The sequence below is a fragment of the Geotrypetes seraphini genome, chromosome 5 (assembly GCF_902459505.1).
Source record: "Geotrypetes seraphini chromosome 5, aGeoSer1.1, whole genome shotgun sequence".
Classification (NCBI taxonomy): Eukaryota; Metazoa; Chordata; class Amphibia; order Gymnophiona; family Dermophiidae; genus Geotrypetes; species Geotrypetes seraphini.
In genome coordinates, this window is record NC_047088.1 from 261930828 (window position 1) to 261947162 (window position 16335).

General features: G+C 44.7%; 1 protein-coding gene across 2 annotated transcripts in view; it reads left to right on the forward strand.

The window, feature by feature from the left end:
* Positions 1–16335, forward strand: part of RUFY4 (RUN and FYVE domain containing 4) — a 111229-nt gene that overhangs the window by 68502 nt on the left and 26392 nt on the right. For both annotated transcript variants that reach the window (XM_033946799.1, XM_033946800.1), the window contains exons 5-8: positions 4272–4397; positions 6543–6649; positions 10184–10247; positions 13142–15418. In XM_033946799.1, the coding sequence (XP_033802690.1) occupies positions 4272–4397; positions 6543–6649; positions 10184–10247; positions 13142–15418 (2574 nt within the window). The remainder of the gene's footprint in view (positions 1–4271; positions 4398–6542; positions 6650–10183; positions 10248–13141; positions 15419–16335) is intronic.

A 16335-nucleotide genomic window follows, 5' to 3' on the forward strand; every position in this document is an offset into this window, starting at 1 on the left:
AGCTCCCGAGTACTCTCCCAAAACCCCTGGGCAGTGGGACTATTCCAAAAAGCATGAAAATACTCTCCTCCCTCCGTATTTGCGGTGGTTAAGGGCGGAACATGACCGCGAATATAGAAAAACCACGAATAACTTTTTTATATGTTATTTGGGGGGGGGGGGGTTGTAACAGCCATCTTTTAATATATTAAAATCGCGAATAATAGCAGCGATTGTGAAAGCTGGGACGATTTTCAGGGTGAGAGCTGGTAAGCGCCAAACTTTTTCTCGGCACGGTACTTTACTCATGATGTAATTTTTTGGGGAGGGGGAGTCAGCATGTGAAAAATCACGAATAAGCGAAACCGCAAGTGCTGAAACCGCGAAGACGGAGGGAGAAGTGTAGTTATTATTCCCAGTATTACGTTTGGTGTTACCCTACCTGAATAGCGAGGGTGAGAGGTGTCCGGGAGAGTGGTGCCCTTCCCCTAACCTCGGCTCGGCCCCCCCCTCCCCCCCCACCGCTCTTTCCCCGATCCCTCCTGCCGTACGCGTGCTCCCTTCCCTTCCCCCATGTCTCTGGTTGTTCACCGCCGCAAGCAACAAGAACTTCAACGTGACCCCATTGTCTCTCCTGCTCACTGCCCCCCCTCGCCACGACCCCTTACTATGCCACTGTGAATAGCTGTGCTTGGATGAAATATGCTCTCTAAATCCCTCTGTATCGATAATTTTCTAACCCCGTCTTTCAGTATTTATTTATTTTAAAATTTATATAAGAACATAAGTATTGCCCCTGTCGGGTCAGACCAGAGGTCCATCGTGCCCAGCAGTCCGTTCACGCGGCAGCCCTTCAGGTCCATGACCTGATAGTGCTCATACCCTAAAAAACTCTCATACGCTTTTCGCTTAATGTCCTGTCTATCTTTACCCTGCAATCCCCTTCGCTTCCAGGAAGTCATCCAGTCCCTTTTTGAATCCCAGTATTGTACTCTGTCCTATTACCTCATTTGGAAGCGCGTTGCAAGTGTCCACCACCCTCTGAGTGAAGAAGAACTTCCTTGCATTCGTTTTGAATCTGTCCCCTCTCAGTTTTTCTCTTGTTTTTGTTGTCCCCGCTAGTCTGAAGAATCTGCCCCTCTCCACCTTCTCTATGCCTTTCATGATTTTATAAGTCTGTATCATGTCTCATGTATCATATACCGCATAAAAGCTATGCAGTTTACAAAATTACACGCATACATATTAAAAATACTAAAACATGTTTCGGCAGAACAAACGCAATAAAACATTAACCAACAGGATCATTATTAACACCTTTTTTTCAAATTCATCCAACAAGATGGAAAGACAAAATCCCATCAAAACATTTACAGGACGGTGAGGCTCCAGCGGCAAATGGCGTTAGCCCGTGAAGGCATTGACAAATTTACCAGACAGATCTAGTAGGGCGTCAGGCCGCCCAGTGGTACAAATTGATTTCTGAATTTTTAAATTAGAAGCCAAAAAATAGTCTTAGAGATATTTGGAGCATCGAGATAAAACAGTATATTTCTGTGTCTCATTGGCCACGAATTTGGATTTGGAGGTTGAAATGTACAACGTCAGCATCTATGAGACAAACATGGTTATTTTTATTACATAGGATTTTTTGGACCCCACTTCGTTTACTAAAAATAGATAATTCTAAATCCATTATGGGATTCAAGTGCAAGTTGGATGCACACCTCCTTGCAAATCACATTGAGGGATACGGCTAAATATGGTCATCATAAGGGAACACCTAGGTCTCCATCAAGGAACACCTAGATTGGCCTCCGCGTGTGCGGGTCACCGGACTGGATGGACCAAAGGTCTGATTCGATGAGGGCATTTATGTTCTTATCTTCATAGATGCTGGCATTGTCTTATTAATGTGAGGGACTTTGGATCATCTGTTATATTTTTGTCCACTGATACTTAATTTCTAAAAGTCAATTTGGGGACAAATTAATCTCATTCTTGAAGCAACTATTCCCTTATCTTATGAAGCTGTAATTTGTGGTACATTAGTACATATTAAGCCTACTTTAGATAAGTATAAAAGTCGCCTTTTTGTCTGGAGTCCATCGACTAATTTTATTGCATTATAATAAGGGTCATGTTTCTTTCTTTATCATTAGATTTCCTTACACATCCAGGGAGGGTGGGGGGAGGGAAATGCATTTTGAATAGTTAAATTATTTATTTATAATTTATAATCACATCATATGTATTATTATATTAAGAATGAAGATGAGGAGGGGAGAAAATGATTGTTTAGTGTTAAAAAAAACAAAAAAACAAATTGCGTTCTCAATATTTTCTTAAAATTCGGTCTCCCATCACAAAATCACAGAATACCAGGCAGCGCATTCCAAAGCTTGGTGCCTGCTACAGACGGCATTTTTACTAAGGCACGCTAGTCGATTTATATGGATGCGTTAGTGTTTAGCACGCAGTAAATTGGCTATTGCACCTTAGAAAAGGACCCCTAAGGTCGGTATCGCAAACTAACCTGCTTGTGGTTACGAAGCCTTTTCCATGTGCTCAATGACGGTCCTAAGTCCACGTCCCACTCTGCCGTCAACCGGGAATCTTTTAAATGCACACTCGAAAAGAAAACACGATTGATCATAATGGCAAGGTCAGACTTGTCCGCCAAGAAGTCAGAAGGTTAATTTGTTTGCTTGGCATTCGTCGTCATCTTCAACCGTCCCGTCCTCTTTCCAGCTTCATTCTTTCTTCACCCACAATAGAACATGAGGACATCTGCCTCGAACATTATCTTCATCACCAGAGTTGGGTTTCGGTGCCACCCTCTTTGTGGGTATTGCCGGGTTGTTTAAAACAGGGCTGTCCAACCTTTTGGCTTCCCTGGGTCGCATTGGCCGAAAAATTTTTTTTCTGGGGCCGCGCAAACGCTGCAGCAACACAGAGGAGGGAGCCGGCAAGACGGTAAACACCAGGGGGCAGCAGAGGAAAACACTGCATTGCCCTCGACTGGGGCCGCACAAAATACTTCACGGGGCCGCAGGTTGGACACTCCTGGTTTAAAAGGATAAACTTTATATTTGTAAATCATTTATGTCAAATACCAGGCAGAAATGCAACAAACAGAAAGCATGGGATAAAAAAAACCCCAACATGAAAGAAATAATATAAAACATACCTCACCACATTTAGCTGGAGTTCAAAGTGCACCATACGCAGGGAAATCCAGACCATATGAAAACCTAGAAATAATATACACAAACCAAGAAAAGACCAAAAACCTCAACTTAGCGTAGGTGGCTTCTAATGCAAAAAAGTCCTCAGACATCTGGTTTTCACTCAGGCTGTCAGCTGAGAGAGTTCATAAAAAAAATCCATCTACAAAATGGAATTTAAGAACATATATACAGTATGGGGCTCATAATTGCAACAAAAAAACATCTAAAAACCAGCCTAAATCGGCACTTGGACGATCAGTAACAAAAGTCGTCCAAGTGGCGGTAATCGAACAGGGTTTTAGACGTATTTAAAAACAACTTAGGCCTTCACAGTTCTGCTGAACGACCAGAGCTAAAAGGGGCGTGTCAGGAGGAGTGGTGAGGGCGGGATTTGGGCGGGAAGTGGGCCGTCCTAGACTTAGTTGCACTGCATGTATAACCAAAACCAGGTCTAAGTCCACAAAAGGTATCCAAAGTGACCAGATAAGCCCTGCAGACACAAAGTACAGACCCCCCCCACACTCCCCCAGTGATTGCTGACCCTCCCCCCACCTCCATCCCCCACTCCCACCCATACACTCAAAAGAACATAAGAATTGCCATACTGGGATAGACCGAAAGTCCCTCAAGCCCAGTCTCCTGTTTCCAACAATGGTCAACCCAGGTCCCAAGTACCTGGCAGAAACCCAAAAAGTAGCAACATTTCAGAGCTCCGATTGTGATGTCATAATGCCTTATTCCACCAATGCCTAAGAGCCAACCTCAGCAGTGATGTCACAATGGCTTGATTGTCCTAGACTTGGCTCACATAAGAACATAAGATTTGCTGTACTGGGACAGACCAAAGGTCCATCAAGTCCAGTATACAGTTCTAACAGTGGCCAACCCAGGTCCCAAGGGGAATGGGACAATTCAGCACAGCCAGTTCAGAATGGCTGTTTCATCTCTTAATATTAAGACATCTTCTTTAACGAAATTATCCAAACTTTTTTTAAACCCAGCTAAGCTAACTGATTTCATTAGTCAACAAATATCAATTTTTTTAATTTTGTGTTCTCTCAGTTTGATCAGAAGGAGAAGAAAAGTTTGACTGGGTTTCGAAAGGATTACTGGGACTTTCTCTGTCACATCCTGAGCAAGATGAAAGGTGGGCACGAGGGCATCGCATTCATCAGCTCCCTGCCTGAGGTATAAAATGTTATGTCCTAACTCACACGGAAGATGCAATTTATTTATTTACTAGTATTTTAGCTCATTACATTAACGGGTGCTAGCTGTCTGTCTTTCTTCCCCCCCCCCCCCACTTCCCTGTGCAGCAGCCACAGCAGCATTCCCTCCCCCTCCATGTCCCTGTGCAGCAGCATTTCCCCCCACCCTACTTCCCTGTACAGCAGCATTTCGATCCCCCCCCCAACTTCCCTGTGCAGCAGCCACAGCAGCAGCATTCCCTCCCCCCACACCACTTCCCTGTGCAGCAGTAGTATTTCCCTTACCCCCCTTTCCCTTCCCGCAGTCCCGACAAATCTGCCGATTCCAGCAGAGTCTGCAGCACTCTACACATGCTGCTTTGGGTCTTCTACTGCCCTGATTTACTCTGGCACGTTCCTGATGACATCATCAGAGACGCGGCAGAGCAAATCAGGGCAGTAGAAGGCCCCGAAGCAGCGTGTGTAGAGTGCTGGAGTCTTGACCGCGAAGAACGTAGCGGCTGGAGTGGTTTTTCGGCACTTCCCTTCCCACCCCGCGAGGTGGCGCCACAGTTCTTCTCGATCCCCGCCAGCGTCGGAAGCCTTCTCCAACGCTGGTGCGGCTGGTGAGAGGAGCCGAATATTGTGGAGAGTCCAGCGCTGGCGGCCAGTCCTGTCAGCAGTGTAGGTAGGTGCAGGGAAGAAGGCTGGGGACTCACGCATGCGCATTCCTGCGACCACAGACCTACAGATCATGGAAGCACGCAGTTAAGAGTGCGCATGTGCGGCTAGGGTTTTATTATATAGATTGGGATTCATTGACTGCCTTTTTCATGAAGAGATTCACCCAAAGCATGTGTATCTCCTGAGGTAGTCCACTGGGCGCTAGTCACTGAAGTCAACAGGTAGGTCTACCATTACCCTTCCTTTCTTAGCATCCCCTAGACCAGTCAAGAACTTGCAGGTGAAAGAGGATATACTCTACCACTCCTGGTCTGGTTGGGTAGGCTCGCTCCTGGGCCAATTGTCAACTGGCTCCCACTTTCTCAATAACAGACTATGGACTTTTCCTCCAGGAACTTATCCAAACCTTTCTTAAAACCAGCTACGCTATCCGCTCTTACCACATCCTCTGGCAACGCGTTCCAGAGCTTAACTATTCTCTGAGTGAAAAAAATTTTCCTCCAATTGGTTTTAAAAGTAATTCCCTGTAACTTCATCGAGTGTCCCCTAGTCCAGTGGTTCCCAACCCTGTCCTGGAGGAACACCAGGCCAATCAGGTTTTCAGGCTAGCCCTAATGAATATGCATGAAGCATATTTGCATGCCTATCACTTCCATCATATGCAAACCTCTCTCATGCATATTCATTAGGGCTAGCCTGAAAACCCGATTGGCCTGGTGTTCCTCCAGGACAGGGTTGGGAATCACTTTCCTAGTGTTTGTCATTTTTGACGGAGTGAAAAATCGATCCACTTGTACCCGTTTTACTCTACTCAGTGCACTGAGAGTTGCTTTTGGGTGTGAGAATTCGGTTTCCACTGGTGAGCAGTTTTGTCAGCAATGCTTTTTTTCTCTGCTTCTATACTTTCCTCATAGTGGTAAAACACTGTTCCCACTGTGATAAGGCTCCCTCCAGAGAGTCTAGGACGATTCATCGCTGACGATTCAGCATGGCCATTTCACCGCAGCTGTTTCATTGCTGAATCGTCCAATCTCGATGAATACCCCCTCCTCCCCACGTAGCCCTCCCCCATAAGAAGGAGCAAAGTGACATCAGAAGGGAGCCATGGAAAATTCACCAGTGAACCTTAGGTTTGCGGGGGGGTGGAGGTTTGAAAGGAGGAGAGACACCAGCAAGGGGGGGGGGGGCGTAGAAGAGGAAAGGCACCAAGAAGAACAGAAGCACTGGGGTGATTCATCGCGGCCATGTTGAAACATCCTGCGATGAAACGGCCGCGGTGAATCATCCCATTCCACCTACCAGGTGCCCTCCGGGTGCTTATTTGTAGGCTCCCACAGAAACATCAGTGGCAAACTAACGGGCATCTTTGTACCCTCAAAGCTTTCAGCTAATTTTCAAAGGGGAACAACATAGGCTGGCAAACTTTGCCTCCATTGAGCCGAAGTTCGCTTTTATCTTTCAGCTCAAGACTCCTATAGGGAGAGGAAGAGCTCTTATTCGCTACTGCCTGGTTCATCAGCAGCTTGCAGAGGCCTTGCAGACTTGCTTCATGGAGACCAAGAAAGCGAGGTACGGTACCCTAACACCTGCTGGGTTTTATTTGTGTGCCACAAATGTGCAGATACTCTGACACCTACTGTGTGGGCATGTCAGTGATACTCAGGTACCAGAAATGCAGCATACAGAGTATGCCAGGGATACCTACGAGAGAACTCCAAGACATGGGAGAAGCAAGTGCTTCCCCTGGATCGCTAGAATGGAATGTTGCTACTCTTTGGGGTTCTAGAATCTTCCTACTCTTTGGGGTTCCAGAATCTTGCTTACTCTTTGAGATTCTGGAATGTTGCTACTCTTTGGGTTCCGGAATCTTGCTTACTCTTTGAGATTCTGGAATGTTGCTACTCTTTGGGTTCCGGAATCTTGCTTAACCTTTGAGATTCTGGAATGTTGCTACTCTTTGGGGATTCCACATGGAATGCTACTACTATTTGGGGTTCTGGAATGTTGCTACTATTTGGGTCTCTGCCAAGTACTTGTGACCTGGATTAACCACTGTGAAAACAGGATACTGGACTAGATGGATCATTGGTCTGACCCACTATGACTGTTCTTATGACTCGCTGTGTACAATGTGTGTGTCAGAAATACCCAAATACCCTGAAACTACTGTGCCCACATTAAGAGGCCCCTTGGCATATATATATATATGCACCCAAAAACTAGCATGTAGATGTGTAATTGCCCAAGCGGAGCATGGGCAAGACATGGGTATTTCTCCCAGTTACATGCAGAACGTATAGAATAAGTCACACGTGCCCTTGGTCATGCTGTCTAAGGCTGGTGGAACTGCAGAGGCCAGAACCATTTATAATTGGGGTGAGCAGATTTCTTCATTAAAAAAGAGACGTGGCCCCACCCCATTCGTCCCCCAGCATCGCCCCCACACGAACCTCATCTCTTCTTCCCTGAACTCTGGGCCACATCTGGAGGGCCTCCAAGCATCTAGACAAGGCCCCCAAGCTTGTGGAAGGAGACATGCGGTTCCTATGGAGGTGGGGCTGAGGGCGGAGCAGGGCTGGGGCAGAGTGGGTGGGGCTGGGGGAATGGGGTGTGGCCAGGTATCCTCTTTTTTAAGAGGAAATCTGGTAACCCTATGCCTCTTGAGCCCTGCCCCTCTAGCTAGACAGCCTAATATTCCTTGTTGGCACTACCTGCTGGAAGATAGCTTAACTACCACAGAGGAGTGTCAGGGTACCTGAGATCTCTTGTGTCCATTGTTTTTACCAGGGGTACTCGGGTACCTAAGATCTTGTGTCAATTATACTTACCAGAGGTACTCGGATATCTGAGATCTCCTGAGTTCATTATTCTTATCAAGGATACTCAGGGGCCTGAGTCTCTTGTGTCAATTATACTTACCAGGGGTACTGAAGTATATGAGATCTCCTGTATCCACTGTTCTTACCAGAGATACTCGGGTACCCCATCATTTGCTGTGCATAGTGTGTGTATGCCAGGGATATTCATGTAACCCAGGTTTTCCTGTGTGTACAATATGTGAGGAAGAAATACTCAGATAATCCTAGACTTGCTCTACCCATCATGTGTACCAGGAGCCTCAGGAACCCCTGGATCTCTTTCTATACAGTATGCAAGTTACTAATGTATATTTTGAAGTCTGTGTGTCTGGGGCTAGGGCTGGTGCATAGGTATTGGGTGCCCCAGCTAAACCTTCCCCTCTCCCAAGTATCTTTCAAGCCTCTACCTCCCCCCTCCTGAGATTTAACATTCAACTCAAGCAGGATTACTCCAGCATCATTAATCATTAAACTTAATCATGACTATTCTAACATGACCTCTTCAGGAACAGTCCTGTAGAAACATAATTATTTCCTAGAGATATGATTCGAGTGCAATTCTTGAGAATCATTTGTAAGGCTAAATGGGCAATTCGCCTCTGAAAGTTCTTTGCCTGGCTATGAGGATCTGTTCCAGGGTGCCCTGCTTTAGAAACATAGAAACATAGAAATTGACGGCAGAAAAGGGCCACAGCCCATCGAGTCTGCCCATACCAATGACCTACTCCCTGACTTTTACTCCCCTATTGATCCCATGTGAATATCCCATTTTCTCTTAAAATCTGACACGCTGTTGGCCTCAATCACCTGCTGAGGCAGCTCGTTCCAATGATCGACCACCCTTTCGGTGAAGAAGTACTTTCTAGCATCACCTTGAAATTTCCTTCCCCTGATTTTCAGCGAGTGTCCTCTGGTAATTGAGGGCCCTGTAAGACTGAAGATATCATCTTTCATCTCTATACGCCCCGTGATATACTTAAAGGTCTCAATCATGTCCCCCCCTCTCTCTTCGCTCCTCCAGTGAGTACATCCGCAGTTTTTTTAGTCTTTCTTCATACGTGAGATCCCTGAGCCCCAAGACCATCCTGGTAGCCATTCGCTGAACCGATTCAATTCTCAACACATCTTTCCGGTAGTGTGGTCTCCAGAATTGAACACAATACTCGAGATGAGGTCTCACCATGGATCTGTACAGTGGCATTATGACTTCAGGTTTTCTGCTGACAAAACCCCTACGGATGCAGCCCATGCTTTGGCTCTGCTTCCCTTCTCCCTACTCTCCATAAAGTGCCATCCTACTTTGCATAATGATTAAGCCAATGGTCACAGTAGTTGATGGCAAGTCAACACAAATTGGTCAATCCTTTCTCTGCAACTGATTCTTCTTTTCGGTTCTCTACCACTTCGGGCAGCTGACTATATCAATTTTCCATGCTTAACCTACCAAAGTTCCTATATCTGTTCTTACTTTCTCTTGCAGTGCTGGCCTCTATCACCTCCGCTAGTGGGAGAATCCTGTCCTTGACAACTTCCTCTGATCAGTCTGTTACTTAATCCAACACTCAGGCCCCTCCCATGCCACACCACCAATTACTTCAAAGACACAGCTCCTAGTGAGAACCTGCTATCTGGCTTACCCTAACAAGACTGAGCACAGGGTCTACATGGAACGGATGGAAATACGCGTTATTTTGATGTGTAAAAAAAGGGAATCTTGACTGTGTCTTGCTTTAGAGAGTGGTACTATTCGAGGAACCCATTCCTGAAGGAAGATCTTCGTTCAGACATCTTTAACCACCTATATGAACTCAACGGTGTCACCTTCAACCTGGCATTGAAGAGAACAGATCTGGATTCACTGTGGCCAATGGCAATAGGGTAAGAGATCAAATCATCTTCTGAAGACCTGAAATGCTCTATCAATCTCACTTCGGCACCCAGAAGTTGACAGAATTCCCAGAAGAGAGTCTCCTACACAGAGGAGATCATTATTTCCCACACTGTGAGATCCTCCCCCCACCTCCCTCCCATCCCTAGCACATCGCCAATGTTTTATCTAGTGGAGGAGATCTGAGGAATATTATTTGAGTCCCTTTAATCCTGACGGGTTTTCATAGTGTCCCTGGGAATATTTACACAATGCTCTGGTTATTTGAGGTGAAAGATGATCAGGGGTCAGTGGATTTTAACATTCTTCTGGTTGTTTTTTTTACGAAAAGTTGCTTCTTTTATATTTTTTTCCAAGGGATTCGAACAAACAATCCAAGCAAAGAATTCTGAACCATGAGGAAGAAAACACAAACCCAGAGGTAATTTTTTGTCCTTGTTTTATCTCAGGCCAGTATTCTTTAATCATTAATGACAGGGTTTAGATAAAGAGCTCCTCTGGCCTATATGTATCATAGAAACATAGAAACATGATGGCATAAAAAGGCCAAATGGCCCATCTGCAGCATCCACTATCTCCTCCTCTCCCTATTGGTTAAGGCTAGACAAATCTTTGGGTTGTTTTTAATTCCCCCTACTCTCCCTCCCCTCTGGATCAGAGCTTAAATTGCATTGTCCAGGTCAGTGGTGGACAACTGGGGTTGATCATTTTTTAACACACAACCCACACCCCATTAAAAAAATACTTTTAGTAATTGTATTTATTTATTTATTTATCCTGTTCTCCCCAGAGAGCTTAGAACAGGTTACAATTGAACATTCACAGTGTTACAATATAAAATTACATAGGGTTACAACCTCTCCAACCCCACACCAGCGCTGTAGTGTAAACAAAATAATCAAAAAATACTTTTCTTCTCTCTGTTAGGTCCTAGCTCACGCTCATTGTCTAACACCAGCTCTGGCAGGATACAAATTTCAAATCTGACATATTGTGAACACAAAATAGAAAATAAAATTATTTTTCTATCTTTTATTGTGTGGTCATTTTATTATTCAAATCATGTTGGTCCCAGGCTCTGGTTTCTGTTTGTCTTCTGTTAACTTGCTCACCAGGGTCTCCTGCCCATTTGACATTTTCTTCTTTCTCCGTGCTCACCATCCATCTTCCATTTCTGTACCTTCCTTTCCACAGCCATAGCCAACGTTTCTGTTTCTGTCCCACTGTCTACCACCTCTCTCTCTTTCTCTCTCTCTGCCTTTTGCCCTGAGTCAAACTCTCTCTTCCTCCCCTCCATTATCATATGCAACATTTCTTACTCTCACCATGCACCATCTCTGCCTGCCCTCCACCCTATATCCAACATTTCTCCTTCTCTCTCCTCCATGCATGTCTCCCTCCCCTCCACCATATGCAAGATTTCTCCTTATCATCCCTTTCTACTTCTTTGTTGCATCTCCCTTCCTCTTCTACAGCCCATGTTCAACAATTCTTCCTCTCTCCTCTTCCCCCCCCCCCCCATGCAGCGGCTTTGGACCTGAAATCCAAAAAAGCAACTTGATGCAGAAACTTTATTTAGAGCAACAAAAATGTGTTTCGATCACCTTTGCACCACTTTCAGTTGGGCTGTCCCACAAGCTTCGAAAACTTTTCCACATTATCGTGCTCCACATGGTTATAAGGACATAAGAACATAAGAATTGCCACTGCTGGGTCAGACTAGTGGTCCATCGTGCCCAGCAATCCACTCCCGCGGCGGTCCTTAGGTCAAAGACCAGTGCCCTATTTGAGTATAGCCTTACCTGTGTATGTTCTGGTTCAGCAGGAACTTGTCCAACCCTGTCTTGAATCCCTGGAGGGTGATTTCCCCTATAACAGCCTCCAGAAGAGAGTTCCAGTTTTCTACCACTCTCTGGGTAAAGAAGAACTTCCTTATGTTCGTACGGAATCTATCCCCTTTCAACTTTAGAGAGTGCCCTCTCGTTCTCCCTACCTTGGAGAGGGTGAACAATCTGTCTTTATCTGCTAAGTCTATTCCCTTCAGTATTTTGAATGTTTCAATCATGTTCCTTCGCAGTCTCCTTTTTTCAAGGGAGAAGAGGCCCAGTTTCTCTAATCTCTCACTGTACGGCAACTCCTCCAGCCCCTTAACCATTTTAGTCACTCTTCTCAGGAACACATCGGACCCCTGATGAAGATTTGTTGATCGAAACACAGGCCGTGTTGTGTCCCCCGTTTCTATATTAAGGTGGACCAGTATAAAACGTTTTTATTGACCTAAATAAAGTTCCTGTATCAAGTACATCAATTCTGCAGTTTCTTTTTTGGATTTTGTCTTATTAACTGGGTAATTCAACAGCGCAACTTTGTAACAGGACCACTCAGTGAGTTGCAGGTGTCACTTATAGAATACTGCTTGTGCTCAACTTGCACCTAAGCATGCAAGTGTAAATTCACACATATACAGGAAGTGCGAGTATTCTAGTGCACACTCTGGTGTGTATATTTAGATGCAAATGTTATAAAATGAGGAGATTATCTTTTTTTCATTTTATTTACGTCAACATTTCTATTCTCTTGGCAATTTTCATATCAATTTTGAACAAGCATATTTTTCCTTCTAACCCTTCCCATTTACAGAGACTTTTTAGGCCCAGCACTTGTCCTTGTGGCACTCCACTGGCCTCTTTCCCTTAAATAAATAGACCCCGTTGACTGCCACTCTTTGAGTTCTGTCATACCTCCTATTCATCAAATCATTACTCCTCACTGTAAGCCTCCTATGTCCTCTATAGTACCATCTATGAGGGGCCGTTGAAAAGTTCTCAGCCCAACCAACAAAGCTGAGGCAGTCTCCATGAAGGACTATACACTTAGCCCAATAATTTTCCACTTTTTTTTTCTATTGGAAAAATATAGAACAAAAAAAATGGAAAATTGCTGGACTGAGTGTATAGCCCTCGATGGAGATCGCCCCAACTTTGTTGGTTGGGCTGAGAACTTTTCAGCTGCCCCTCATGCTGGGGTGTCAGGCTGGTTTTCTAGATTGACTGTTACATGGAAGAATACTGAGAACAACCTTTAGATCCAATATTTCAATAAAATTTGTTGGTAATTCTGCCCTAATGCTTTTCCATAGTAAAACAAAGTGTTCATCTATATTTGTAAGTCATTGGACAAGGACTACAGATGCCTCATTCTATAACTTCTGAGTATATAAGCAATTAAATATTGCAACTATGTACATCGTATATGCCTGTTGCTTTTGCTCATATGTGTTATCTTGTTAATTTGTCTATTTTTAATTCCATTTAGATTGAGCCTCTACATGTAGTTCTGAAGAAGAAAAGTACGGCAACACAAGAGGAGAAACCCTGTGGTTCCAGTGACCAGCAAGACACAATGGACCAGAAGTCCTCTGTAGAAGCACTGGGGACTGAAGTTACAGAAGCAGGGGGCTATGAGGCTAAAATGCATTTCTTAGAAACCCAGAACATGGAGCTTACGAGGGAACGTAAAGCAGTATCCCAACAGGGAGCTGCGGGTTCCATGGAGGACTTCCAGAAAGTTAGCAACTTGTTGGACAGTTTGGCAGCTAGCGAGATGAGAGAGATTGAGACCAGGAGGATGAACCTAGATCTTCACACTCGTATCAATAAACTGATGCTGGACCTGCAGAGCAACCTCAGAGCTGAACAGATGCTGAGCACTTCCCTGGACAGGCAGAAACAGAATCACTCTGAGGAAAGGCAAAGACTTCAGCAAGACCTGGAAAGCCTAAAAGGAAAGTATGATGAGCAGCTCAAGTTGCAATCAGAGAAAATCTCTGAGCTCCTGGAGAGCCACAAACTTCTGAAAAAGACTCTAGAGGGGCTGGATGTGCTGGTAAATGAACTCCGACAACAACTATCCAGTAAGGAAGAGAAAATTATTCAACTGATAGAAGATCACATGGAAGAGAAGGTGTATTTAGCAGAGGTCCAAGCAAAGAAGCTTGCAGAAGTGAACGGAGAAAAAGGAGACAACCTGGCACAGTATGAAAAAGAGCAGCATGCGATGATGAACGAAGTCAAGGCACAACTTGAGTTTAAAGACTTGGAACTGAATGAAATGATCAGTGAGCATCAGGTGACCATCCAGGAGTTAGCTGGGCTAGCAAAGTCTCTGGAGGACCTGGAGGAAAGACTCAGGCTTCAAGAAGCGGAAAGGAAAAAATGTCTGTTAGAGAGTGAGGCGTACCGAATTCAGTCCCAAGAGCTGAAGGCTCAGCGCCAGTTGCTTCAACAGGAACTGAGGCTTAGGGAAGAGAAGGCGGAGGAGAAAGACAGGAGTATTATGTCTCTGCAATGGGAAGTCATCACACTGCAGGCATCAGAAAAGCACTGGAAGGAGCAAAGCTGGGGCTTTCTGCTAAGTGCGGAAGGAAAGGAAGCAGAGCCCGGGGACGAGAAAGAGATCCTTGAGGAGAAGATCAGGCTTATACAGCTACAAAGTGAAAAGATAGCCCAAAATCTAGCAGACACTCTTTTAGTGAAGGAGAACCTGGAGAAAGAGAACAATGCACTTTCTGAATCTATAAAGTCTCAAGAACAAAGCCTTCGATCTTCTGAGCTAGAACAAGAGGATATCAATAAGCAGCTTCTAGTGTGTCAGGAACAACTCGGATCCCTCAAAAATGCTTTAACACAGAAAGAACAGGCCCTGCAAGACAAAGAGAAGGATGTCAGAGCTTTGAAAAAGGATGCAGAAGACAGATCAGTGAAACTAAGGGAGGCACTGTTTGAAAAATCAGTCACAGATGCAAAGGTAGCTGAGATTATGGCGACAACTGTAATACTGGCTAATGAAAAATCCCAAATAGAAATGCTTGCATCTGGAGAAAGACTGAAGCTGGAAGAGGCTTTACGTGAAGTGAAGAAGCAGCTGACAGCTTCTGAGGAGCAAAGGCATAAGATGGAAGATGAGGTGGGTAGGGTGCTGCAGGAGGAAAGGCATCTCAGGCTGGTACTGCAAAAGATCTCAGGCGAGAAAGAGAGTATTACAGGAGAACTGCAGTGCACAGTGGATGAACTCAAAGGAAAGACTCTGGAAGTTGACCAACTTGGACATGAAGTAGAGCAATTGCAGACCATCATGAAAAATGAGAAACTGTCACTGAGTGAACAACTGGCCATCATTCAGACTGAGAGAGATACCCTGCGGCATCAAAAGAAAGAACTAGAATATGCTAATTTGGTTCAGAGTGAGGAACATGTCCAATTAAAATACCAAGTGAAAAAACTGGAGCTAGAGAAGCTTCAAGCTGAGAAAGCCAGTGCTGAACTGGAAGCGATCAGAGAGCAACTTTCTACCAGTCAATCTGAGAAAGAGACCTTGGAGAAGAAGCTTGCTGAAGTGATGACGGAGTTAGGTCAGAAAGTAGAGAACAGTCATAGTATTGAACTTGAAAGCCTTCGGATAGTCATAAAGGACCAAGATATGAGGAGGAAGAGCCTTGAGGAGGAAAAGCAAATGCTACAGAGCAGACTAGAAACTGCAGAGACACAACTAATGGAACCAAAATGGCAGGAAGTGGCTGAAAAACTGAAAGAGGTAGGTGTTGTGCCATTAAGCGTTTGCTCACTCTGTTTGTGTTGCTGGTCTGATGGAATCTACTGTGGCAAAATGGATCTGGCCAAGAGCGGAACCAGCCTTCCTCTGATCTGCGGGCAGTAGCTCAACCAGTTGGCCAAAAGTAAACCAACGTTTCTTCACAGAAAAGGTGATATATCAGTAGAGCGGCAGGGGTCATATCCCTACAGGCTGACGTATGCTTGCATTCTAGAACAGAATCTTGGCACTTGGTATGAGGTCATCAATACTGCTCTACTGCATACAATAAAAAAAAGGAATAAAATACGCTCACCAGTTCCACAAGAGTAAAAACGCCCAAATGCAGGTGATTTTTGCTCTTATTCTTTTGGATTAATCAACAAAACTACAAACCACTGCACCTAGAAATCAAAATGTAGCAAAAGTGAGCCAAGTATAGGACAATCAAGCCATTGTGACATCACTGATGAGGTTGGCTCTTATTGGTGGAATGAGGCATTATGATATCACAATACCAGCTCTGGTTACTTCTCACATTTATTCATTCAGTTTTCTATGCTCTTCTCCTAGGGCAAGGGTAAGCAATTCCGGTCCTCGAGAGCTGGAGCCAGGTCAGGTTTTCAGGATATCCACAATAAATATGCATGAGATAGATTTGCATCTCAAGGGAACTCAGAATTTATTCAGGTACTCAAGCATATCTCCCTGTCTGTCCCAGTGGGTTCACACTCTATCTAATGGACCTGGGAAATGGGGTGAATTAAGTGACTTGCCCAGGGTCACAAGAAGTAGCATTAAGAAACAAAATCTTCACCTACCCTAAAGCCAAATACAGTACTTCTTTTACTTCCATTGCTTTAACTGGAAGTAAAACCCGGATGTCTCAATCCATATTCCTTTTTTCTGGAGCCATAGGG